Here is a 27,866-nt window from a genome sequence, read left to right as displayed (position 1 = left end):
ATAACAACTTGTGGATTGGATTTAATGATATTGATCACGAAGATGTTTGGCAGTGGACAACAACATCTGAAGAGGATAGCAATTTTCAAAGTAATAAGCAACGCAACAACGACATACATATAGGCGCGGCGCAACAACGCAAATGAGTTGACCATTCACAAGCGACAGTGATGATCCTCGTCGTGATTGGTCAAATTACTTGCCGCGCGCCGCGTCCTTCGGTTGCGTGGCGCCCAATGGGAGACAACCCTACACGTTAATGGTATTTTTTGTATTTTCTCATTATAAATTATCATTCTTTTTTATTGTATTGTTATACCATTGATAGAAACTAATAAATGTTGATGTTGTTGTTTGTATACGGTAGCATAATAATGTATGTTCATATAGACAACACGGTGCGTTAAAAAACAAATATCAAAAACATAACATCAACAATATAAACATTAAAAATAAAAGTGGAAACATATATAAGACTTACAAAGTACAATTAAGAATCAAGCAACAAAAAGAGAAGAGAGAAAAAGAATAAATAAAGATGTTTTAGCTGTGATCGTTTCTCGCAATCAAGCAGCTCTTGAGTAGTAAATAGCAATGTTATTCATTTACAGAATGGGCACATGGACAACCGAATGATTTTGATGTTGCTGCCTTCGAAGAAAATCAGCACAGTGCAGACTGCGCAACCATAAAGTGTTCAAGTCACTTGTGGATTGATAGAAATTGCGTTGACATATCTTATTCATTTGTTTGTGAGAAAGGTAGGTATAATACCACGTTATTATTATCATTTAGGATAATACTTTTAATTTTTATAGATAGCTTTATCACCCACTCCACACTGATTTATTTCGTAAATAGAAACATTTAATATGTGTCCCCCCACCTCCCCAAACATTTAGCTGGTGACGATTGCGTTTAGTAATTGTTCGTTCCATTAATTTCAATTGTTGGATCTAGACATTAGAATTAGCCGAAAACCAAACATGAGTTTTATTTCTTTTCAGAGAGGCAGCAACAACATATAATGGTATCGAAAACAGTTTATGGAGAGAAAGGTTCAGCTTGCTTGAAGGAAAGTGAATTAATGCGTTTAACACTCAAAAGTACAACTGTTCGTAGTCATATTCAATGCTTTCGTCTTTGCGTTTCGACAACCAACTGTAACGCGTTTCAGGTTCAAAGCACCCCGGAAAACGCACTGATCGTTTGTTACGCGCTTTCCAGTGAAGAAGAAGGAGGAGATCATACGCGCACGCAGTATGAATTCGGAGAAAAGGATTGTCACGTGTTTGTCTTTAAAAAGTAGGCCTAGAGACTTTGGCTATTTACACGATTAATTAGAGCTACGGACACTATGGACTGTCAACGTAGACTCACATTATAGTACAAAAGATAGAAAATTATAGAAAATTTGGAAAAAATGGAAAAATGTCATCTAGTTTTACAATAGGTATAACAAAGATTTCTTTTTGTAAACAACCAAAACAATTATAAACGGAATAGTTGAGAATGAAACCTGTCAGGTTTCGAAACGTTCTGTAAGTTTGCTTATAATTGTGTTGCTTGTTACAAAAATAAATCTTTGTTATAACACTATAAATTGTTTATAAATATTTTGTTTTGTTTAGTAATACAAGACGAAATAACGTTTGTGCTTTGATCATGGTTTATACGAATTATGATTTTTGTAACATAATATCCATAATTTTTAGTCTATTTTTACTGGACATTGTTATTTTATCGCATGTAACTCATGAAGTAGCGTTGTCGTGTCAAATTACACAATCTATTTCATACAGCATTTACATGTATAAGAGTTTTTATAGGCCGCAAGGTAGTATATTGTATGTTAGATTTGAAAGTACTTTAATTAGTTCATATTAGATACTGATAGGCATATCTGGATTAATAATACTTTTTCGTCTGAAACAGATCGTGATATTCGGATATTCGGGTCATGTCCGAGTCTGAAAAGGGAGGTAATGGCCGCCCTAGTTTAAATTTGGTATATAAAAAATAATCTAGAATGATATTTATAACACATAAATCACATTTTAAGCACAGTACAATTTTAAAATAATTATAATATTATTACTTGACTAGCATTTTTGCATACGACCGATCAGGATCGTTTAAGATTTAAGAATGTGGTTTTGCGTTGATCAATAGGCTCTTAATACTGCTTGTTTTTAAACTAAGATTAATAAAAAAATGCTCAATATTATAACGAACAAAAGTTGATTTCTACAATTTTTGAAGCAAAAACACACCACTATTTGTATTCCAGTTCAATAGTTCTTGTATCCGATAGCAGATTAATAATCTATTCCCCATACATATATCTCTTATTTATTTTTCATTAAATTCTTAATTACACTAATTTAATGTCACCTCCCTCATGGCTAGACAACTACTTGCTTTTAAACACATTTATTTAGTGATAATATAGGTGAATAACAAAAGTTCGATTTTCAACATTTAATTTTATGATAGCAGCAAAAAACACAACTACCCCCTCTACTACTCTAACTATCTTTGATAGTTCCCGTCGTATCATTAAAAAAACACAACTACCCCCTCTATTGGTAATCATTGATCAATAGTTCCCGTATTTTCCGATAGTTATTATCTCTATGCCGATAGCAGACTAATCTGCGATAAGTTACGATAGTATATATTTATCAACATAGTATAATTAAACTAGTATCATAGCACCTCCTTATGGGTAGACCACTCTCATTGTTTTTAAACAAATTTATTTAAATATAATATAATTTTGAAAAATGTTGACAGTTGTGGAATGCCATACTATACTATTACTAGCGCCCTCTCTTACGAAATTCCTTCTGCTCATTTACGTTGGATATCGATGGCAACAAGATGCCTTCCTGAAAAAGTACTAAAATACCACCAAGAGTTTGCTTTACAATCAATTCGCAGCCAGCATGATATTACAAATGAATAGGGTTAACATTTAGTATAACATCAGTTAAAAGTAGGATAAATAAACGTCTTATTATTTATTATTATAAGCGCGATATTATTATTTATTACTTTACTAGCTAGGCTAGGCCTACCGGTCCACGGTCCACACATTTAACCAAGTATACCACCGGACATGCATCATGGATGGGGGCGCGCCCATCTATCTCATGGCCTTGTACAGTCGGTAGGCCTACTATATTATAACACAAACATGGCTGTATAAAATAAGTCAATATAATGATAATATTAATAATAGGCCTAGCAAGTATCATAGGAGACCTAGCCTGGTCATATACTTTTATTTTATTAATTAAGTGGCCACCACACCACCATCCATATATTGTTCAATTTTTCTAATTTTAAACTTGTTTTTTTTACAGTTTGTAACTGGAATGTCTTCAGGCCTAACAAGCTCAACCGGACAACACATCTCGTCCATTGTTAAGCCAACATCTAAGTACAATGTGTTGTCAAATGGTCTGCGTCAGATCACGCCAGGTCCTGTCGTGTGCTCTATGTTCTGTGGTGGTAAAGGCTGCAAGTATGACAATCCTAGTAAATGGTCTGAAGATCAGATGGCTGTCCTAGGGTTATATTCTTCTTGGTAAGCAGGGCTTTGCGTTTGTGTGGATTCTTGGATACAGTCAGTGGCATAACGCAGGGGGAAAGGCTCCTGATTTATAGGACTCCTAAAGGGCTCTCCATTGCTCTGGGTCCCCTGGGGTTAGCTAGTGAACACCGGTAGGTAAGGTAAATAATATATAATTTATTTATACTAAATCACTTAAATGATAATGTTCAATTTCAGGGTAACAGATGAAATCTTAGCAACATCAAGGCCCTCCACAGAAGCCATCAACAAATATGACATCATACCTCAGTTTAAAGCGTAAGTCTTCAAAGCAAAATATAAATGAACAAATATATATATTTTTTTTTTAATTTCATACGCATCCAACAGTGAGTAACTCGCCAATTATAGGATGGATAAGTCTCATTTGAGGCTTAGTTAGTGTAGTTGAAATAGTCGTGAGTTACAACCCTGGCACTAGGTCAGGATTGAACCATGGACCTTTGGATTGGAAGGCAAGCATGTTAACCACCAAGCTACCACTGCTACTGTACAGCTTAAAAGTAAAAGTTCCTTACATTTAATTTCAAATCTATTTAGAGCTGGTATTAAATCCCTAATCAACTTGCAAACTGCCGGTGAGCACGCAAGTTGTGGCAACCCTCTTGAACCAAGTGGATTCTCTTATGACCCTGAAGACTTCATGCAGGAAGATAGTAAGTGCACATTTACACAAAACACCCCTTTCACAGCGCCTACCAAAAACAGACACCGTTAAAAGTTTGGCGATATTATACTCAATTACAGACCCCAATTAGAGGCTGTTTCAATTGAAGACTAAATTAAAGACCACATTTCTGTTGTACTAAAGAACACATTCACTTTGTTAAAGTGGTGTGGACCATTACACCAAAATAGGTGTTATTACATTAAAACAATTTTGTTTTAAATTTCAGAACATTATTCGTGTTTGAAGTGAAAATTATTGTTGAATTTTAAATCTGTTTTATTTAAAAATTGTTTCATCTTTTTGTAGTATTTTGCTTTAATTTTGGCTGGGATGATTACGGTGTTCGTGCATTGGCGTCCATTTTGGATATGATAAAAGTGATGGACTTTGCTGTGCAGCAAGGAAAGGTAAGATTTCCGACCTATGTCAGGTCAATTGATGTGTCATCTGACTTAGAAACTAAAAGCTTGAGAATGAGGTAACACTTCCCAATATTTCTGCATGCGCACAATAAACTAACATGACATAGTTTGGTTGTCGGCAGTTGCAATTGAAAGCTCTATATAATTATTGTCAAAGGAGACAAAAGAAAGATGACACACATTCATTCCTTCTGACATGAGTGTGATTCCTTCGCAGTTTCTTATTCGAACTTTATCTTTTCTTTCAGGTCGCAGTTCACTGTCATGCTGGTCTTGGTAGGACAGGTGTTCTTATCGCATGTTATTTAATATACAGTCGACGCATGGATGCTGACCATGCTATTCACTACGTACGAGAGAAAAGGTAATTTTAGAATTTATAATTCATGCAAAATAAAGTGTAAAAGAATTTCTTTTATTCCTGTTGCCATCAAAACTCTTTAATATTGCTACACTTTTTAATAAATATTATATTATTAATTTTATATATGATGTAATCCACTCATTTTTCAAAAATGTTATAAATAAAGATTTGTGCTGTTTAAAAATAAATCTATTTCTGTATTAATTTTATTTCATACGCATCCAACAGCGAGTAGTCTCATTTAAGGGTTAGGGATTGGAGTTGAAAGAGTCATGAGTTACAACGTTTGCACCAGGTCAGGATTGAACCACGGACCTTGAGATTGGAAGCACCAAGCATGTTAAACACCAAGCTACAGCTCCACTACAATTTTTTGTTATTATTTTTTCCCCTAATATTTTCAGGAAAGGTGCAATACAAACAAAAGGACAGATGGAGTGTTGCCAGCAGTTTGCTCAATTCCTGATTCCCTTAAGAGTCGTCTTCTCATCCTGGTGAGTCATTCAGTTGTTATTACTCTCTCGTAATCAAGCAGGAACAGAAAACATGTTATATTATCTCAGGAAATTGGAAATGTACTAATGATTCATACTTTGTACATTTCTTTATTTCTTTCTCAATCCACAAGAAAAATAAAATTAAATCAATTCATTCATATAATAGTATCATATTATTTATTTATTTTATGTATCGTTTATTTGCTTCTTTTTTTTTTTTAGCTGTTTAGGTATCCGCATTGTAATTTATGAAATCATATTAATATTAATATATTAGAAATAATTAAAATAGTTTAAATCAAGTGTTTAATTTTCCACATTTTTTGTTGATTGATATTTTTTACATTTTTTGTTTTTCTTTCACAGTGATCCATGTGCATTTCCATTCACGTTGGAGCAATACTTAAATCGACAACGATACATGCTCCACGGCTTTGAGGAACGGAAATTTAAACACACTCCAAAGGTAGGTTTGAAAATCTGTTTTTGAGAAGTTGTGAGCATAATAAATCACAACAAGGCGAACATGAAATTTGTTTTCTTTTATGCTTAAGTACACAAAAAAAGTCTCTGGGTTTGGGAGGGATTCTGTTTTTTAGAGACCCCAGCATTGAGAGGGTCGACTGTTTTAGTTGCAACACATTGTTAATAAAAATTGAATGCAATCAAAACATTTTGGTTTACAGATTGTGTCGGTAGTTTGTCAGAGGTTATTAGAATTGGCAGCTTCCATCGAGCCCTCAACTTCACCAAATCAAAGTGTAGCCAGCCTGGACATAAAGCAACTGCATCCAAAGGCGTTTAATGAGACAAGAGAAGGTCCAATACAAATTGAAGAGAACACTGCACAAACCGGAAGAACACAAGATGATGTGGATAGCTTGAAAATGTACAAGAAGCTACCACCATTAAAAAGACTTCAGAGTAAATCATCCAGTATGGAGCTACTGGAGAGGTCTGCCAACGGCGGAAAAAGAGAAGAATCTGATGATGACATCAGTAAAACTTCTTCATATAGTATGTCGCCGCACCAGAGTATGCAACGACAAAAAACATCCTCACCAACAGCGATGTCACGATCTTCTCTTGCACTGCGTCATGTCAAGTTTAGTAGAAGTCAGTATATTCTAAGTGATGCACACAATCTTGAGGATGATAGCTTTGTTGATGACGTGTTCATAGTCTCTAAGGCGTTTGCATTTGATATTGATGTCGATTTAAAAGATGGAGATACAGACAAGAGAGCCGTTGTTGAGGTATGTATGTATGTTTAATATATAAAGTAAAAAAATGGCCCAAAAAATGAACTTCAAATAGAGTATCAAGAACCAAAGTATATGTATTTTAGTTGTGTATGGAATCCTTGTACTATACTAGTTCCAGATTTGAATCCTTGTACTATACTAGTTCCAGATTTGAATCCTTGTACTATACTAGTTCCAGATTTGAATCCTTGTACTATACTAGTTCCAGATTTGAAACCTTGTACTATACTAGTTCCAGATTTGAATCTATGGTTTTGGATTGGAAGTTAGCTAACCACCAAGCTGCATTTGCAACTGCATTCATTCATTTGCAACTGCATTCATACCTTACCCACTCTTAAATGTGACTTTTAAAAGAATTTCTTCAGCTCGGATTTTTTCTGTCTCAGGGGGTTATGCAACCATCCTTGTGTTGTGTATTAAGTGTAAGTTAATCTTTCTAGAAGGCCCCCCTCCCTAAATTAAATTGTAAGGCCGGCTGAAAGAACTTTAGGCTGAGGTAATCCCACCTACATGCGCATATGACGCTTACATACTGTACATATGTGTTGTGTTGACCCTTTGACCCTGTTCTAGAAAACTAACACTGCAACTGTTTGTGTAACTTGTGTTGATTTTCTATTTATACGTTTGTCTATTTTCTCATTCTGTAGGGATTGCGACAACGAGTTGAGTCACTTCAGGTAAGGACGCTTTCAAAAACATTCTCTAATAAGATAATTATTTAAGTCAGTTGGGATTTGAAGTATTTTTAGAATACATTGTATAGGGTAATAGAATTACTTTATAGCAAGAAAGTGTATTAGAGATTGTACAATCACTAATAGCGTGTTTCCACTTCTTGTATAAAGAATTATGCTATTAATACTAAGGGAAACATTCCAACTAACATATTTATATATACAGTACAACCCCTTTTTACTTACCACTTTCCTGTCAAAATACTTACATGCTATAAAACTAATTGTTTACTGTATTTAAATATGCTTTAAAAAAAAATAGAGATAATATTAGACATCAGATATAAATAAAGGCATAATAAAATGGGGCATAAACGGTGGTGTCTGTATACCTCTTTTTTTCCAGATGAATTTAAATGCACATAACAATACATGGAACATCCTGGTAACCGAGGAGGACCCATTTGTTCTGAGCTGTCTAATGTGGTCGTGGCTCCACCATTTAAAGGTCAGTTACATACACTTAAATTAAATTCACCCTTCACATCCATCATACTAATTTTCACTCTTTATGATGGTAAATGAGAGTGTCATTTCATTTGTTTATTTTTACAAAAGTACAGAAACACAGAAATAAATCAAGGTCAAAGGTCAGTTACGACTGAAATAAATAAGGAAATGCATCGCCGGTAGCTTTCTTCTTTTCTACTCAATGTGATTCATGCAATAATGTTATTCATGTGATTTTATTGTGATTAATGTTATTCTAATGTTACTATTGAATGTTATTTCAGGAACCTGTTATAAGCAGACAGGATGTAGACTTGTTATGTGATAATGAAGATGAAGAACCTTGTCAGTCTTTAAGTACTCTTGCCAAGGTATTTAATATTCAATTTATTGACAATTTTCTTAAGTTCTGTTTACACTATTAAACTTTATGTGACAAAAAGATGTGATGTGCCCATATATGGACATGATGAAAAGTATCTTAATAAAATTAAGCCAGAAGCCATCTCGGCATCTTCAATTTTATAAAGCTCTGTCTACACGATCCAAATATGGTAGTGATATGACATCATTGTGTCCATATATGGGAATGTCATTTTTTTGTCACATAAAGTTTGATAGTGTAGACAGAGCTTTAGACCGTAAATCTAAAGCTTATTTTAAGAATACCCGGTCCAAGTTAAACACATTACCCACCCAAGGAACTTTTATTTTTCCCCCACTTACCCTTTTTACGCCCACATCTTATCTCAACGTTTCTCGCTATATCCTTGTTTAGGGTTTAAAGAATACGGTGATGTGTATTGTAAACACAATGCTTTGCCTTCGATCAGAAGGAAACCTTGAAAAGCAAATTGTGAACCGAATCGTTTACGGACTTACTCATGTCAAAGACGCAACGCCGGATTCTCAACGTTACTATTATAAGTTTGCGACATTCATAATGAATTTAGTAAGTGTGTTGGAGAAGAGGAGGAATGAAGATAATAAATAATAAGAAGATGGAAGAAAGAACAAATATACAAGATAAGTCTTATTTTGTATATATTTAATTAACGTTAAACAATGCTTAGTATTATATATGTTCTGGCTTATGAACTTTTACCTTCAACTGATTGTAAAGGTCAATTTACACAGACAAGCGGTAAAGATAATAAAATTGTAGAATCTATGTTATTCGATAAGACTATTTACACACAATGTGAAGTGGACGGGTAGTTTCTAATTGAGGATGGATACAGATTCTACGTGGGACAACAAGTTACACGGTTTTTCACATACCGTTACTGCTCGTCTGTGTAAATTGGCCTCAAAATTGTTTTTTATGTCCGTGATTGAATTTATTGTTTTTATGTTTATATAATTATGTAACTTTTGGTTGTATGTTTCTATGAGGAGGGGTGACAGTGACGGACTTGTTTGAGTCTTTATGATACTTTGGTTGTATGTTTCTATGAGGAGGGGTGACAGTGACGGACTTGTTTGGTTGTATGTTTCTATGAGGAGGGGTGACAGTGACGGACTTGTTTGAGTTTTTGTGATACTTTTTTGTTATTTTTCTATTGTTTTGTAATTGTACTTAAATAAGTAAAATAAATGTTGAATTGAATTTTAAAATCATTGATGTTTATATGCATTTTAAATCAAATATATGTGGCGCAATATGCACACAATATAGTTTGTGAATCTATTTCCACCTTACCCTGTGTAATAATACTAGTGCAATAAGATAATGTAATTTAAATCTCTTCCTAGCGAGAGAGATGTCGGAACAAAAGTCATCTATTTAGTTCACTTATTGTCTAAAAATATAATAATGTTACATGTTGACATTTTTTGTTATTTTATTGACAATGATTATTGTATTCAGATGTAACATAAAGAGAATAAATGTTAAGCTGCCTAAATATGGTAGTGATATGACTAAATATGGTAGTGATGTGCCCAAATATGATGGTAGTGATATGACATCATGTCCATATATGGGCACAGCATATTTTTTTGTCACATAAAGTTTGATAGTATAGACAATTGCCTTTAGAATGCCCCGTCCTTTTAAACTCTATAATATTATATGTATAATGTATAGCACAATATATTGAATCTAAATAAACAGTTACTTAAATATATGTCCCCCTACAAAAATATTATTTTTTAACATTTTTTGTTGGATGTTGAATATGCCATTTTAATGTCATAATAGTAATATTCACTTGACTACTTGATACCTTATGTTTGCAGTGGACTGCTTTCTTAGCTTTATATATTGTAAAGGGTAAATTTGTTTAAATAAAAACGGAACATTTACATGTGCTGTTGTGTTTTTTGTTTAATTGATTTTATGATGCTCGTTGATGCGCGACGCGTACGTCGACGTGTGGTGCGTACGTCGACATGCGGTGCGTACGACGACGTGTGGTGCGTACGTCGACATGCGGTGCGTACGACGACGACGTGTGGTGCGTACGTCGACATGTGGTGCGTACGACGACGACGTGTGGTGCGTACTGGGTCGACGTGCGGTGCGTACGTTGACGTGTATCACGTGGAAAATTAATTTTTATTCTGTAATAGGCTATGTATTTATTTGTCATCGATAACTTTTTTTTCGAAGTCCATTCGTCGGATAGGATGTTGCATCTGCTGCACATGTGATGTTTCGTGTCGAATATATACAATATAATAACACGTACATCATCTTATCTATGGATTGGCATTACAGATCTACTTCTTTGAAGTGCATACGGATACGACGTCTATTAGGACCCTGTGGGGACCAAAAGGTCAAGAATGCCAAGGTCAACAAATTACAATCTGTAACTGTTAATTTCATAATCAGGAACAAGTAACACTTGACATATGTGGTCACTCCGTTGGTAGTTAAGAAATAGATCACGTGCGACAGATTTGTGAAACGAATTAGGTTTCGCCACAGCAGTAAGTCTATTGGTTTTAGTGACAATATGTTTCTGAAATGTCTACGACTTCCTATATCACATTTTAATGTTTATGTTAACATTCTTCTAATGAGAAATGTCGTGTCATATTATATAAAAAAATGTACTGATTAAACAAAACTATGTTCCAAAATCATTTCGTATTAAATGTTATTTAATTTATTGTGCGTTTAAAATCCGTATGGCGGCACGCGCACTATTTTTGCGCGTTTGCGTACACGGTGAAAATTCGTTGTAAAATATGCCGCTAAGATAATAGTATACAACGTGTTACTGTTTGAGTTATGGTAATCGTCGCGAATGACCTCGATACAGCGTGGTTATCACTAGAGACGCAACGCAAGGACGTGCGCGCAACGCAAGCGAGTTGACCAATGATAAGCCACTGTTCGAATAATCCATCGCTTGTGATTGGTCAAATCACTTACGTTGCGTTACGTCGCTAGTGGAAACCAAACTTACGCGCGCGCACTATTATTACGTGTTTGCGTACGGTGACAATTCGTCGTAATTTGCCGCTATGATAATAGAACGTGTTATTGCTGAGTTATGATAGTCGCGAACGACCCAGACTTCCTGTGGAGATGCATAGCATCAAATGAATGCAATCCATACCGGCTTCTTCACACTCGATCATCGCCAGAATCGCCAGAAACGAATAGAAGCTTCACATCCACGTAACGTAAACACAAAAGCTCCAACTTTACCAAGGAGTATACGCTGCTGGTAACGTTATATTTGTTTCACTTTCTCGTATTTGTGTCGTCGTCGACACGGTCAAATGCAAGTCACTCGGTATTTACAAGGATTTATACAAACGAAGGATTGTTTTACTTGCTAAACGCGCCAAAATGAAGATTTTACTTTTGAGTCTCGTAATTTTTACTGTCAAAAGGCAAGTTTGCTTTTGTTATCATTTACATATTTTAAGTAAATTATTTAAGAAAGAAATGCTTAAACATTTTAGATAACTGCTTCTAATTGTGATTAGGTTAACTTTTCAAATAGTGTTGTAGTAGTTGTGATTTCTTTTCGTTTTAAAGTTTATGTACCAAAAAATAAACTCCAGATTGATGTTACCTTCAGTCAAAGTTGTTTTAAGATCTATGTTACCGTATAATATTGATGTAGGTTTAATATATTTCGATGTAAATCAGTTAAAATGCACAATACCACTTATACTACCATTATCGCTAACTTATATCACTTGTTTGTATCGATCAGTCTATCTATAGCTATGCGAAACTGCAATTTAAGAAATTACAGTAATTTAACTATAGAAATGAAACTAGATGTTACCTCATAAAATTCGACCATTTAGAATAACTTTTTTATTTTTTTTAAACACCAAGTTCACAAAATTGGTAACAGAACCTTTCGGTATGCACAGACCTATTGTTGAGACAACATTCCAAAAGGTTTACAATTATTTTAATGCACTAACATGTTCAACTCTGGGTGACTTATTCGGGTAATGGAATGGATGAAAGGAATGTCAATCGGTAACCGTGGGGGACCCATGACACAAATGATATATCTTCGAATATTTCTCTATCTTAATATTAATACCGGTTACATTCTAATTATTAAGCAACTTACAAAAACAACCAAATTAAAGTAACTAAATCGCCTCAAAGAACGGTTGATCTAGAACAACACTATAACAACTAGACTAACAACGGGATTGACAAGTCTTGTCTGACTTGTTCTTCGTGATTGGTCATTTACGTGTTATGAGCGTGCGTACGTCCTTGCGCTGCGCGTCCAACTTTGGAAACCAATCAACGAACTACTCTCAATCTAATGAATTCCATCTCTTTTAACCATATATTAAAATTATCACTTTTTAAGTATGTTTTGGCAAAGACTATATTTGGAGTTCACCCTGGCCTAATTTTACGTAAATTGGACTTCTCGATGTCTCTAAACAAACATTAAACTGAACCAGTCGATTAGACTTCTGTTATTCCAATATGGTACCAATAATTATATCCAATAATTGGCTACCTTCAAAAGAAAAACGAACAATTGATTGAAAATTATTCACATTGAACTAAAAATAAAAATTTCCTCCATGGATCGTGTTTCTTTCAACCGAATATTCTCAACACAGAAACGAATAAATTTTATTTATTCCTCAAACGTTTTAAGCATCGTCACACATAAACTTTGGTATAAAGGTTTTACAACTATAAACTACGACATAGCAATTAGGCTGTTTGTATATTTTGATACCGTTATATCTGTATATAAGTACAAGTAATAAAACTCGCATCTTGGTTAACGTGTAGGCGTCATCCGGTATTCTAGTAAAGGTTGTTTCCCAGTAGAGACACCACGCAAGTACGTAGACGCAATCGTTGACCAATCACAAGCGACAGCGAATAATCCATCGCTTGTGATTGGTCAACTTACTTGCGTTGCGCTTACATCCTTGCGTTGCTAGTGGGAACCAAGTATAATGCCTATTAGTAGTAGAAAACACCACATTGTTTTTATATTCAGAATTTACCTGAGTTTATATTTCAAAGTCGCCATGAACTTAGACGTGATTGTATGGTGGAATGCGATGATGGGTATATATCTGTATTAACACCACAATGTGGGGGAAACGGACTGAATCACCTAATGATTACTATGAAATGCGATGCGAATAAGAAATTAAACGATATATAGACCGGTTTATATATTCTATAAAGCTCTGTCTACACTATCAAACTAGTTTGATGTGCCAAAATATGGTAGTGATATGCCCAAATATGGTATCTATGACATCATCATGTCCATATATGAGCACATCACATTTTTGTCACATAAAGTTTGATAGTGTAGACAGAGCTTTTTGTTCATATACTGTAATATACCTCATTATTATTGTTTGTGACGTGTAGTGTATCTGGTGATGATTGTCCGTGTCTTGCAAAGGACAATACAAGATTGACCACATATGAATGTCCAACGACTGGACAATGCTCTTCCGATGTCATGCAAGATTACTGTGGATGTGGTTGCCAGGTTTGCACTAAGGTAAGTCATTCAATTGTCCATCGTTGTCCAGTGCTAAGTGACCAGGCTTAATTAATAAAGAACCAGGGACAAGTAAGATTAACAACCAATTATTCATAAAGCTTTGATGACACTATCAAACTGTAAGTGACCAGAAAATGTGAGGTGCCCATATATGAACATGATGATGTCATATCACTACTATATTTAGGTATATCACCACCATATGGGCACATCACACTTTTTTGTCAAAACTTGTTTGATAATGTAGACAGAGCTTAAGTCCTATGTTTTGTCAAACGATACAGGCCTACTTTGTATATGTAGGCCTATTATTAAATATTACGAATAATTTACTATCCGGATCAATATGATATTACTGGCCAATTGACAGACAGACGGAAATGGCTTGCGACAATAATACATCTCAGTGGACACATGTCATAATCCGGTATTTAAATATATCTCACAAGTCAATGGCCTTTTATACTGTTTATTGTTCGGCGCTCCATACTTAGTTAAAATATACATCCGTGTAGTGGCACATCATCTAATAACAAAAATGATTGCGGCTATTGTACTCGTAATAGAACTTAAAATAATAATAACATTGGTATTTGCTTAAACTCATAGTTAAGTTTACACAGCTTGTTTAAGTCTTCTACAAACACATGTGATTGGTGAAGTTTGTGCGCGCATGGCGTCAAAGTTCAAAGACTCATAGCGACCACCAATATCTATAACAAACAATTGGTTTACCCACGGGCGATGAATGAAATTAGTAGGCACACACTGGGGTCTAGAACTAACCTTTAAAGCGACTGTCAAACATTATGGTTAGCTTACTGAGTGCGTATTTTATTTCAAATGTTCTTGTTTTTTTGGAATAGTTTTCTTTCTTTACTTTCATTTATTTACCCACATATATAAAGTATTAACATTGTAACATAAATAAGACATAATACATCAAAGGCAAGGACTAAAAATAGCTCAAACTAATCAAGTTCAGCTTCTAACTATGTTCGCTTTATTTCACCTCAATGAAGTCAATGTTCATTATTAACTGTTTTAAGCTCCCTGTCTATAACATCTGAAGTAATAGACAATAAGTATACTTCACGTTAGTAATGGCCTTAACTGTTTTGCCTAGTCTTATGTTTTTATCAGGACAACCATATATATATTTATCATATATTCTTATCTTTACACAATATTCTTCTAAATCATTTTACAAATTAACTATTATTTCCTGACTGAATACTGTTTGTATTAGTAAGCACAGCCTCAGGGGTACGTGTGCCTCTCTACAAGTTAATCACGCGATGTTTCGGGGATAAGTTCTGACCAGGGATTAACAGCGTGCCAAGAAATTAAACAAATTAGTAATTTGTATTTGCAAATAAAAATCACACCTGGCTGGGTGGTTGCTCAATATATTATATATCGTATGACAGTAGAATCGATGATTTGCTTTGAAATTAAACGAAACCGAAACGCTATTTTATGAGGCCAGGCCTCACTTGTATGTAATTATAAATGGAAATAACAAATCATGTACACATTGTATTTTCTCGTTTGCTTCCATTTCGAAAACTGGGATATTATAGTATTTATCATTCTTTGAACTTTCTACAAATTTCCGAAAAGAAAGACGTAACATATCAATATTTGTGCAATGCAAGTAATTTGACTAATCACAAGCAATGGATTATTCTGTCGCTTGTCATTGGTCAACTTACTTACGTTGCGCTTACGTCCCCTTACGTTGCGTCCAAGTGAGAACCAATCCTAAGCAACTACTTCTACTTCTTAAAGATGTTTTGTCCCCCAAAACATGAAAAAATGAGTTATGGAGAGAAGTTATTCACTTCTATAAATAAAACCAATATATCTTTAAAATTATGACTAAAATGTTCGTTTCATTTTTGTATTCCCTCTACTAGAATGTTGGCCAGTCATGCGGAGGATGGTTATCAAGATCTGGAACTTGTTCACCCGGTTTGGTTTGTGCAAACAAACGAAACAATAACCAAATTGATCTGAAAACTAAGACAGTTGGAATCTGTATTGAAGGTATATCAATGAAGATTGCTTCCCACTTTGACGAAACGCAATGGCGAGTTGACCAATCACAATCGACAGTTCGAATAATCCATCTTGTGATTGGTCAATCACTTATGTTGCGCTCACGTCAATGAGTTGCGTAGGAACCAAGTTTTATAACAAAAACAGATTGTTGAATTAAAGCTGTGAGGTCGATATAATTGCGTTCGATAAATGTTTTTTTCCAAAATTAATGATCTAAGTTTCTTTTTTTTTTCAGAGGAAAATATGAAGAAAGCTGCCAAGAAAGGAAAATGTGGGAAAAGCATAGTTGTGAAAAAACAACCGAGTGGAGTAATTTATGACTATTTACGCGGAAATGAAAAGTCGTGCAATTACAGGTTTAAAGGACGCCGAAACCAAAGAGTTTATGCTTCTATTAAACACGTTAGTTTTATAGGCAAACAATCTAAAAAGTGCATACCAAGGTTTACGCTCAGAGATTTCAGCGCCAAAAATAAACAGAGTGACGTGGGGGTTATATGCACCCTCAGTGACGTCGTAGATAAGGGTAGTTTTACGTCATCGAGTGCAAAAGCTCAGATAATGTACAAAGGGCCATCAAAGAAAACAGGATATGTACTCATTGAGTTTCGCTTTTTGAACGAAGGTGAAAGTGTAACGGTAGCCCCACAAACGTCAGGTATGATGATGACGTTTCATTATTTATTTATTTATTTATTTATCTTTCTACAAAACAACAAAAAAACAAACTTATAAGAATAACAGAGGAGTAGCGATAAAGCAACGCAATGCAACTGATTTGGCCAATCAGAAGCGATAGATTATTCGAACTGTGATTGGTCAACTCGCTTGCGTTGCGTCTACATCTTTGCGTTGATTCTCTAGTGGGAACCAAGCTTAATAATAACAATACTTGTTAAATCATTATACTATACTCATCTATTTGTTTAAACTATTATTTTTGTTATTACATATTATGACGTATCTTGTTAGAATAAATTGAATTGAATAATGTTTTAATTTCATACAGTATAATGTCTTTTTTTTCTAGTTACAAGTCCACCGCCGACAGTTGAACGTGGAGGCAGGTATGACGATTTTTGTTTCTTTAATGTCACATGATGTCCATCTATCTGATAGAGATAAGTTCTCTATTGGTGTCTGCTAAGTCTCTTATGGATAATATGGGTTATATATTTACATATTACGTGCATCAAAGTCGTCTTCATTTGCCCAGTTTTTTTGCTCAACTATAATTCATTATGTAAAGCTCCGTATACACTATCGAACTAGTTTGACAAAAAAAAGTGTAATGTGCCCAAATATGGTAGTGATATTCCCAAATATGGTAATGATATACCCAAATAAGTCTGATCCTAATTAATGAAATCTTTATTTGTTTATATTGTTTACATTATTTAAGTTTTCATTAATTGAATAAATGTGATGAAATGAAATGAAAATATGGTAGTAATTTGACATCATCTTGTCCACATATAAAGTTTGATAGTGAAGACATAAGAAACGAATGTAAGATTAAAATTATTTTATTTTAATAAAATGTTTTTGATTTCAGATGTGCAGCGGCACTGAAGGATGGGACTTACATGTACGAGGACCCGTCATGTGACAGTGAGGGTAACTTTATGCATCTTCAGTGTCAGGAATGGGGTGCTGACTTAAAAGAAGACAGGTAAGCTTAGTTGCCGTTAGAGACATAACGAAATGACGTAGACGCGCAACGCAAGCGAGTTGACCAATCACAAGCAACTGTTCGGATAATCCATCGCTTGTGATTGAGCCAAAGATCTTATAGCCTAAGGCTTATAACAACTGTCTAATTGAGCAGGTTTGTCCATGTGTTTGTCCATTAGAGTAAAACTAATATAATAATAAAACTAAAATAATAAAAAGTATATCTCTTCAAAATTAGAAAAACAATATTATTATCCATTTAAAAAAAAAAAAATCCGTAGAGACTGTTGTTGCTGTATAGTTTGGGTTTCAAAATAAATAAATAAAATTAATTTTTATTAAAAAAAAAAAAAGAAAAAAAATACTGTATCCGTAGAGGTTCGAACCCAATCAATCTAGAGATGAGAGTACTCAAAGCTGAGCATTACCCGTTGCGCCAGAAGGTACATGCCTTAACAGCTGATAATAGTCTAGTTATACGTGACATTACGTAATTCAGCATTACGTCATAATATGCTTATTAACCTTGTCAAAATCAAGATTTCCGGTTAGCTCAGGCAACTGAGCGTCGTGTTAACACACGATTGTCGTGGGTTCGATTCCCATGCCGGGCGGTGGAATAGAGTTAAAGCTATGCGAGCTACTGTGTTTGGGGTTCACAGCTAATACGTCCCCCTTTCCACCACACATCATGAGGCGGTAACATCAATGCATCTGGTGATGTGGTGGAAACGACCCCAAAAGGCTGTGGCAGGGCCTTAGTGCTGAGGCAGGGAGAGCACATTTAACATCTTTTTTTTCCCTCTCGCTTTGTACGCCACCGGTTTCGATCTCGTAAATTTCATGTTTAGCGCCCTCAATTTTAACACCCGCGTTATAATGTCAGAAAATGTAGAACATTTGTAAAGAGGTCAACCAACTTCGAAGTTGGATTAATCCGCTAGTGGGCAAGGCCATAGGTATATGAGAATGAGGTTTTTAAAGAAAAAATGTGCGTTGTTATGCAAATGAGTTTGTGCAGGTGTAGTGTGGGGAAGATGGTATTGTTAGTTATTCGCGGTCAACAACGCCACACTGTTGAATTTTGATTATGTTAATCTTTTACATTAGAAGATTATTATTCTACAACGTGTGTTTCATTATTTAAAATCATGAAAGTGTCATTTTCCGGAAACATAGCAGCTCTTTAAAAAAAATGTCTTAGGTTATCCCAAGCATGGTGGGGTACTGAAGACTCTAAATATCAAAATAAAAAAAAACAATATTTATTTAAACCTCCTGTTATTGGCGATTTTTTGTTGTTGCTGTATAGTTTGGGTTTCAAAATAAATAAATAAAATTAATTTTCATAAAAAAAAAAATACTGTATCCGTAGAGGTTCGAACCCAATCAATCTAGAGATGAGAGTACTCAAAGCTGAGCATTACCCGTTGCACCAGAAAGTACATGCCTTAACAACTGATAATAGTCTATTTATACGTGACATTACGTAATTCAGCATTACGTCATAATATGCTTATTAACCTTGTTGAAATCAAGATTTCCGGTTAGCTCAGGCAACTGAGCGTCGTGTTAACACACGATTGTCGTGGGTTCGATTCCCATGCCGGGCGGTGGAATAGAGTTAAAGCTATGCGAGCTACTGTGTTTGGGGTTCACAGCTAATACGTCCCCCTTTCCACCACACATCATGAGGCGGTAACATCAATGCATCTGGTGATGTGGTGGAAACGACCCCAAAAGGCTGTGGCAGGGCCTTAGTGCTGAGGCAGGGAGAGCACATTTAACATCTTTTTTTTCCCTCTCGCTTTGTACGGCCACCGGTTTCGATCTCGTAAATTTTATGTTTAGCGCCCTCAATCCCGCGTTATAATGTCAGAAAATGTAGAACATTTTTAAAGAGGTCAACCAACTTCGAAGTTGGATTATTCCGCCGTCAGGAGTTTCTGAGTGCTGTCATGTTATATTAGTTATTTTTATTTAGCTGCATTTTGGTTTCCTTAATTAGACGAATAAGTTATACGTTTTATTTTAAATAAATCAAAGACAATAAGTTAATTGTTATTTTTAGATGTATCTGTGTTGATCCAATAGACGGAACTAAGACAGCTAATCGTCCACCGTTTTGTCGTAAGTATTTAAAAAATATTTTGTTAAAGACATCCTTTTTTCTATTGTTCAAATTTGATTATGTTTTATTGACCAAGCTTGGTTCCCACTAGCGACACAACGCAAGACGTAACGTAACGTAAGTGATTTGACCAATCACAAGAGATGGATTATTCGAACAGTGGCTTGTCATTGGTCAACTCGCTTGCGTTGCGCGTACGTATTACTTGCGTTCGTCGCTCGTGGGAACCAGGGCGGCCTTTTACTGAATACTGTAAACACAGATATAAATATATCTTCTTCTTTTATTCATTACAGATTCGATAGAATTGCCAACAAATCAGTAAGTAAAACACTATTTTTCAATTTCGACAACCAAAAAGGCTCTCGTTATGGAATATAGTGAACTGTGGCAATCAATTTCTCTAAGTTCACTGTGTAATTTGCATATTTATTCACACAGGTGTTCGGCAGAAATTGAAATGACAAAACGACGTGTGCAAGAGTCAGCCGATCCGTGGGCCCTAAATGGCATCAGTTATTTCCCGCCAAAATGTGATTCCAAGGGTAATTACGTCTCCCTTCAATGTCGAGAGTCATTATAGTAAGTGTTGTAGTATTTTGTATGGACTAATTTCCCTTAAGTAACTTTTTCTGCATTTTTTACCAACATGTTCAGATTATACAATCATACATGTGAAGCTCCACTGATAGTGGGACACCGCTTTTACTACAGCTTGGTTATTAACACTATTACGTAAGACAATGACGTAGGCGCAACGCAAGCAAGTTGTCCAATCACAGGCGAAGGTTCGGATAATCACGCTATGATTGGTAAAATGCTTGCGGCGCGCTTACGTCATTGCGTTGCGTCCTAGTAGAAACAAAACTTTATCGGTTATTAATATTATGGCATATTCGAAATATGTTTTTTTGTACTTACTTATTATTCACTACCAATGTACTGTAGCTGGTAAATTAGTGTTTATACCAATCTAATCTAATTTGTTTGCATTTAGTCCTTTCTGTAGATGTGTGGATAAAAAGTTTGGCAATCTTACCAACACCATAGCACCCGATTGTGGTAAGATTTATTATTTATATACTGTAATTTATTTTAACAAATAGTATTCGTAAGACTTGCCAATTTTCTTTTCCAAATAATTCACATTTTCTCACTCTTACCACCTCCTGATTTAAACAACGCGCACAGTAGGCTGGTAAAACCTGGATAATGCGCACACGCAGGACGTCCGCGCAACGCAACGCAAGTTGACCAATCACAAGTTGTGATGATAATGTTTTTATTTATTAGACACTCAGATAGAACCGTCACCGACTCCAGTTGTTGCTCAAAGCGAAGTTATAAATCGAGAGCTTCGTTGTCCTCGATTCAGATGTAACATTCTCTGTCGGTTTGGATATAACATGGGTGCAGATAACTGTCCAACCTGCACGTGTAAAAGAGGTGTGTATTCATACTCAATTTAGTTTGATTTAGTTAGATACAATTTACAAGAATCACGAACACTACACTCATTGGTAAGAGGCAGCCCTCGAACCCTATCATTAATTTATCATGTGCTGAGTAAAACCTAAAAGAGAAGGCCTACATTTTGAATTAAATCATATTATCAATTCAAATGTTATTTAGTTTTCACTAGTACATAGTCTATTTTTGTAATTTTATTTTTGTTATATTGTTTGATTGGAGTTGGGGAGACTAGTCCTTTGGCAATAGTTGTCTTTGACAGCTCTTGTCTTTCCTCCGTGCTCCCTTTTTTTATGTATCATCACTGAAAGAATTAGATAAAATAAATCTACTGTATATTATACAGTAGACCCCTTTCGGGCCCAACAAAGTGTCCCCTCTAGTGATTATAATTTATTAACACGTAGGTTTTTGTTTCCACAGCTCAACCGGGTGAAAAAACGGATATTGAACGGTTTGTGTTGAATTTATGTTTTTTTTAAAATTTATTCTGATGATGTCATTTCTAGAAAAAAGGTGTAATGTATGTAAAAAAAGCAAATTTTAGTAACTAGACTTGTTTGTGTTTGTAGATGTTTTGCTGAATCTGATCGTCTTGGTCGAGAAATTGTAGAAATGATGAAAAATGGCCAGCCATCAATTCCATTTCCAGAACTGCCTGTTTGTGATAGCAATGGTAACTACGTTAAACGACAGTGTACGCAGTTACACGGGTAAGTTGTTCACTATGGACTCGCAACGACCAATGACAAGCGACTGTTAGAATAATTCATCGCTTGTGATTGGTCAAATCACTTACTTTGCGCCTGCGGCGTTGCGTCTCTAGTGAGAACCAAGCATAATTATTGCTGACCAACTTACCAAAGTTAGCAGTAATTAGCCCAACTTACCTGGGTAAGTAACTACGCCTGAATGGGGTCTCTATGTTATTGATTGTCCGCAAACAATATTACTCAACGTCAATGTTTCGTTTTCACGACGCTTTACGCGCATTGATTGTGAAAGGCCTTTATTCATCTTCCTTTTCATCCATCAATCTTCCTTTCACCTGTTTTGTATATATTACATTTTGTCTCTCTAGTTGTTATTGTGTAGATCCAGTCACTGGCAGGCCATCTGGATTCATGACTCCTGAATGTGGTAAGTTCTATATGATACTTTTATTCTTATACATTCGGTATCTTTATTCAATCATATTATAAGCATATCCATAAACAATAATTTGCAGCATAGAAACGCTGAATTGTAGTATTTGTACAAAAATTAAAATTATTATAGTTACTATTACTACTTTGCTTACTATTTGAATATCCTCGTAGTTCATCGCGTTATACTTACTATTTTATATGAGCTCTTCTGCTGCAAAACCATGTCATTGTTCCAACTTCTCACCGCGGAGGAGGAAGAACTCCATCCTCCATACTCTCACACAATCTAAACTTTGCTCTCTGTCTTCTTCATCTTCATCGTCATAAGTTCCCAAATCATCCTATTCAGTGGCAGTCTTTCACAGATTATTTTAGACTTAGTTTTATTTCTTTCTATATTTCTATTTTTTGTGTGTTAATTTTGCCTATAACTTGTTATCTTTTAATATAGCTGAGTATAAACCATGCGTAAAGAAGCGAATACAGTCCATAACTGAAATACTAACGAATGCTGATTCAGTAAAATCGGCCAAGAAATTATCGAAATTACTCGAGAAGGACATGGCTAACAACTTACTACAAATAAAAAAATTGACAACGACCGCAGACAAAGATCTTCTCGCACAAACCTACGTTGAGGAGTGCACGCAGTTTGGAGACTTTAATGGAACTCAGTGCGACCCTAATGGGGGTTGCTGGTGCGTTGATATCGATGGTCAGAACGTTGTAGGAAATCGTCGCACTGGTGTGCCTTCGTCCGAATGCTATGGTGATCAACGCCAAAGTGAGTACAGTATTTTATAATTAGTCTTTAAATAAATGCGTAATTACTTTTTATTAGAAACAAATTAAAATAACCCATTAAATATTGATTAATGTAAAATCCACTGGCGAGATAATGCTTGGTTCCCACTAGGAACGCAGTGCAAGGACGTAGACGCAACGTAAGTTGACCAATGACTAGCGACAATTTCAATAATCCATCGCTTGTGGTTGGTCAAATTACTTGCGTTGCGCTTACGTCTTTGCGTTGCGTCATAGTGGGAACCAAGCTTTATGCTGCAGGCCTCCTTTAATTTATTATTTTTTACAGATGCTCAAATTCCAATGGTGGTGAATGATCTGTATGATCATTGGCTTGATGTCAACATCACTTACCCATTCTACTGCACCATATCACACGTCACAGAGGAAGAGGACAGGCATTACTATTGGACAAAGAATGGGGTACCAATTAACCCGAATACCCACCCACGACTGACGACAGAGGTGGTGTTTTACGACTTTCTACAGCAAGCTAGTATGATGATGACGATACGTAACGTGTCGCAAGATGATGATGGCATATATCGATGTGAGATGGTCGACGGATCTAGAGATTTCCATTTGAGTTCTACACCTGTTCGCTTCCACGTTCTGAGTAAGTTAATTGGATGGTTCAAACTAATGTTCATCGTCTGAATGGTTCACACAAGTGGTCAGTACATTACTTATAATATAATCGGGGTTTAGGCCTACCACAAAATCAATTTTCTTTCAATATCCTTGCCCAAATCTTCCTTTTCCTTGTTCGTCCTTTCTACTTTCTACGTAACATATCGCAAATAGCGTGAGCGACGCATGGTGAGAAGAAGGATTTGGGAGCGAACGTCACGACGCGTACGCACGTAATTTGTTGTTAGTACGTATGTACGCTTCCAAACCCTTCCCATCATGCATTGTGCAATGACTTTCATTGCGAAATCAAGCTATTTACGATCAACTTATTAATTAAACATTATTTCAATCATTGTTAGCATACGAAGAAACCCGTGCCCAGGCTCCACCTCTTCCTGTCCCGTGTAACATGACGGGATGTCCCAACTACTGCAAATATGGATACCGACTGGATCTTAACAACTGCCCAACATGTGCTTGCAAGTCGTTCACTGGTAAGTTGCCATGTCTGTCGTCCCAGTCTGTCGTCTTAGTCTATCGACTACTCTGTCGTCCCAGTCTGTCGTCCCAGTCTGTCGTCCCAGTATGTCGTCACAGTCAGTCGTTCCCAGTCTGTTGTCCCAGTCTATCGTCCCAGTCTGTCGTCCCAGTCTGTCGACCCAGTCTGTCGTCCCAGTCTGTCGTCCTTGTCTGTCGACCTACTCTACCGTCTCAGGGAGTCAACAACACTCCGGTCGTCCATTGTAGCTCTATGTTGTATTCAAACTAATATAATCATTTGAACTCCACAAATAAAAAACATTTCTCTGTTTAAATTCGCAGAGGCAGAACAAATGGTAGTCTTTTATAACATGATTACCGAGCGAACGAATATTTTTGGTTCCAAAGGCGGAAGGTAAGAGTAAGAAAAGTTATTTTAAACGACCGACCAAATAATTTTATGTTTCCGATTTGATAATAATTGTTTGTCTTTTAGATGTCAGATGGAAAGAGCAAGCGCTCTAGAGGTAATACGCAACGCGAATCTGACGTCACAATCAACTGAATCATTCTACGCGCCCGTCAGACTTCACGCGCCTCCCTTATGTGACGATGATGGCAACTACGAACAGGTTCAGTGTCGGGAATATGTTGGGTAAGTTTTTTAACGCAAACTAGTACAGTAAGATGTGTTTATACTGGTCGTGTTGTTAGTGTTTCGATGGGCACTCCACCAGAATATAATCTCATCATCATCATTATCATCACCATCATCATCATCATCATCATCACCATCATCATCGTCATCGTCATCGTCATCGTCATCGTCATCGTCATCATCATCACCATCATCATCATCATGACATCATCATCATCTTTTCGTTGAAATATTTCTTATTTTCTTGCTTTAGATGTTTCTGTGTCAATGTGTTCACTGGGGAGCCGTCTGGTCGAAAAGCACCAGAATGCAGTAAGTATAAATACTTTTCAATGTTGATTAGAATATTTGTACAAGGTGTGATTTGTACGAGGAAGTAGTATTTCATGAACCAGCATTGTTTATATTTTGTATCTGTTCCGATATGCGTGTATTGCCACCTAAATGCATAGAAATATACATAAGTAAGACATCATATATTGTTTATTTACAGTATAGTTGTTTACTTTTTGTTTTAGCAAAACTCCGTAAGTGTATCAACCAACAAATAGATTCTATGTTACACATAGTCGGACGTTTAAGTGACCAAAAGAAAGCCAGAAAAAAGGCAGTGTCCATCAAAACTGAGGCGACGGTATCCTCAATACGGTCAGAACTATTCAAAGTGGCCATGGATAAACTACCGGAGAAGTTCGCAAACGAAGACTCCGACTACCCCGTCCCTAACTGTGAGGGACACGGGGAATATATCCCTCAAATATGTAGCTTGTATCTTGGCGAATGCTGGTGTGTTGATAGCTACGGCGATGAACTACCAGGAACCAGGGTTAGAGAAGGCGAACCATTGATCAACTGCTTCCAAGATTTTGGAGGTAAGATGTGCACGTCTGTTTTTAGACTTGCCTTAAGTCTATAACTATGTCGCCATATATGTGCCAAAATATTTATCTTTTTACTAATATTAAGTTAAAACTCCGTCTGGTGACCTTCTGTCTTGTCGTTATTGTTTTGTGTTAACTTCATCTATCATTAATTTACGTTCAAACAACTAATTCATTCTAATAATAATTACGTCATTTTTATTTTTAGTAATATCGGGTCCATCCATACAAACACCTAACAATACGCTAGACGCAGTAGAAGTAAGCGTACGCACGGGGGACAGTGCCACCTTGCCTTGCAGAGTTTCAAGCAAAACTCCAGATACGTATGTGCAATGGAGCGTCCGCTCAATATCCCTGGACGTGTGGATGCTAGTTGATTCACGTTATACCATAATTGGAGACCATGTGACGGATTTTTCTCTTAAAATAAATGACGTCATCGGCATGGACTCGGGTTATTATTCGTGTAATGTTTATAGCACGTCGCGTCAGTTCCGTTCATACACAAGTCGTAGATCGGCAGGAGTCATGTTGAACGTTTTAGTGTGAACACAAACTATACTATCAAATCGTGTAAACGCAACTAATATATTAAAATGTAATCGTATAAACAAATTAATTTAATTGCAAAACATACATTTATAAGTAGGAGTTGTAAGCTCGCTCGCGCGCGCGTGTGTCAAGATCATCACGCCAATTGATGATTACCATATTGTAATGTTGTAAGTAAATTTAGAAAATGGAAAATATTCCCACAGTTTAATGTAATATTAACCAAAGTTACCATAGGTTAACACGTGTAAAAGTAATCAGTGAATATCTCTTTTTCCCATAAGCAATGTCATGTCTACAAAGGTCTATAGTCTATATTTAACAACATAGAGGAATTCGTAAACCTAAAGCTCTGTCTACTCTACACTATCACACACTCTATGTGACAAAAAACATGTTGTATCCAAGTAGGCCTAAGGCAGAGATATGACGTCATCTTGTCGATATATAGGCATATCAGAGTTGTTGTCAAGTTTGATAGTGTGGACAGAGCTTTAGTGGAATGTTAACAATTTGAGAAACACATTATGATCGTAAGTTTGTATAGTACTCTATCCCATGTGTAAATTCAATTAAACTTTTCGAACAGAATGAGTACTGTATTTGATTGTGTTGTGTATTAGGCCTATACATCGCCGCCATCTTCTACCTTGTTTGTAGTCGATCGCGTACTGTGTGTTGTCATACCTGGTATTGTCAAAAGATAGAAGAGAATTTTCAAAAGCCGGTGAGCCGTCTTAAAGTAACAAGTAAAGTGGAATTGCATTTTCCCCAGAAAAACTTCATTTTTGTACAAGAGGCAATGGTTATCATTTGTGATTTGTCATTTTGAAACATAATTTGATATAATATACAGGTTTTTTAGTACGAGTAGTTTTTCTTTTCAAATTCACCCGTTTGTTTTTTACGTTGCTGTTCTATTGTTAGTCAACTGAAACTATTGTTAGTTGAAAGGCTGGTTACATAATCATTACACCAAATTCACATAGTTGTAGTGAAATTAGCCTAATCACACACAGCATTAAGACACAAAAATTAAAAAATGTATATTTTTTCCGGTGAAATCTTATGTAGGAGAATGTAACAGTAGGCGGAGGTATGCACTCTCGGATTGTCGTTCTAGTCAATCGTGTAGCCGATTGGTCAATTTGCATTTGCGCGCTAAAGCGTGGTTCCCACTAGAGACGCAACGCAAGAATGTACGCGCAACGCAAGCGAGTTAACCAATAACAAGTCACTCAATCGAATATCCATCGTTCTAGTTTGTATATGTCATATATATAGCACCGTTACAAAAAAACATATTTAGCACTTTATACTATAAATTCAAACACATTTATTTCATTCATTTAAA

The 27,866-nt window shown here is 35.8% G+C and overlaps 2 protein-coding genes across 2 annotated transcripts; both read left to right on the top strand.

Annotated features, from left to right (window-relative positions):
• The first annotated feature begins 2,867 nt into the window (after positions 1-2,867).
• Positions 2,868-10,328, top strand: LOC144855532 (protein tyrosine phosphatase domain-containing protein 1-like). Its single transcript, XM_078713427.1, has 13 exons — positions 2,868-2,998; positions 3,369-3,592; positions 3,797-3,877; positions 4,160-4,275; positions 4,596-4,696; positions 4,960-5,075; positions 5,480-5,569; positions 5,939-6,038; positions 6,259-6,828; positions 7,491-7,520; positions 7,924-8,025; positions 8,312-8,398; positions 8,806-10,328. The coding sequence occupies exons 2-13, from the start codon at positions 3,381-3,383 to the stop codon at positions 9,019-9,021; spliced, it is 1,821 nt and encodes a 606-aa protein (XP_078569553.1). The 5' UTR covers positions 2,868-2,998; positions 3,369-3,380; the 3' UTR covers positions 9,022-10,328.
• Positions 10,329-11,533: 1,205 nt separating this feature from the next.
• On the top strand, positions 11,534-27,103 carry LOC144856162 (thyroglobulin-like). The gene is made up of 22 exons (XM_078714120.1): positions 11,534-11,661; positions 13,876-14,011; positions 15,934-16,063; positions 16,314-16,736; positions 17,109-17,145; positions 17,634-17,750; positions 19,824-19,882; positions 20,180-20,204; positions 20,325-20,465; positions 20,881-20,945; positions 21,177-21,329; positions 21,777-21,807; positions 21,926-22,066; positions 22,435-22,493; positions 22,953-23,285; positions 23,595-23,921; positions 24,298-24,432; positions 24,761-24,833; positions 24,915-25,073; positions 25,330-25,388; positions 25,595-25,948; positions 26,166-27,103. Exons 1-22 carry the CDS (start codon positions 11,534-11,536, stop codon positions 26,507-26,509), a joined length of 3,429 nt encoding a protein of 1,142 aa, XP_078570246.1. The 3' UTR covers positions 26,510-27,103.
• Positions 27,104-27,866: the final 763 nt, after the last annotated feature.

This window comes from Antedon bifida, chromosome 11 (assembly GCF_963402885.1).
Source record: "Antedon bifida chromosome 11, ecAntBifi1.1, whole genome shotgun sequence".
Taxonomy (NCBI): domain Eukaryota; kingdom Metazoa; phylum Echinodermata; class Crinoidea; order Comatulida; family Antedonidae; genus Antedon; species Antedon bifida.
This window is presented reverse-complemented; position numbering and strand designations above follow the sequence as displayed.

What these genes read in the sequence shown, in the direction of transcription:
- LOC144855532 (XM_078713427.1), top strand. Translation starts at nt 3,381, where the DNA reads ATGTCTTCAGGCCTAACAAGCTCAACCGGACAACACATCTCGTCCATT. An exon ending in AGAGTCGTCTTCTCATCCTG is followed by an intron (nt 5,570 to 5,938) that starts GTGAGTCATTCA and finishes TTTCTTTCACAG; the next exon opens with TGATCCATGTGCATTTCCAT. An exon ending in CGTGGCTCCACCATTTAAAG is followed by an intron (nt 8,026 to 8,311) that starts GTCAGTTACATA and finishes ATGTTATTTCAG; the next exon opens with GAACCTGTTATAAGCAGACA.
- LOC144856162 (XM_078714120.1), top strand. Translation starts at nt 11,534, where the DNA reads ATGATAGTCGCGAACGACCCAGACTTCCTGTGGAGATGCATAGCATCA. An exon ending in TGTTCGCTTCCACGTTCTGA is followed by an intron (nt 23,922 to 24,297) that starts GTAAGTTAATTG and finishes AATCATTGTTAG; the next exon opens with CATACGAAGAAACCCGTGCC. An exon ending in CTGCTTCCAAGATTTTGGAG is followed by an intron (nt 25,949 to 26,165) that starts GTAAGATGTGCA and finishes TTTTATTTTTAG; the next exon opens with TAATATCGGGTCCATCCATA.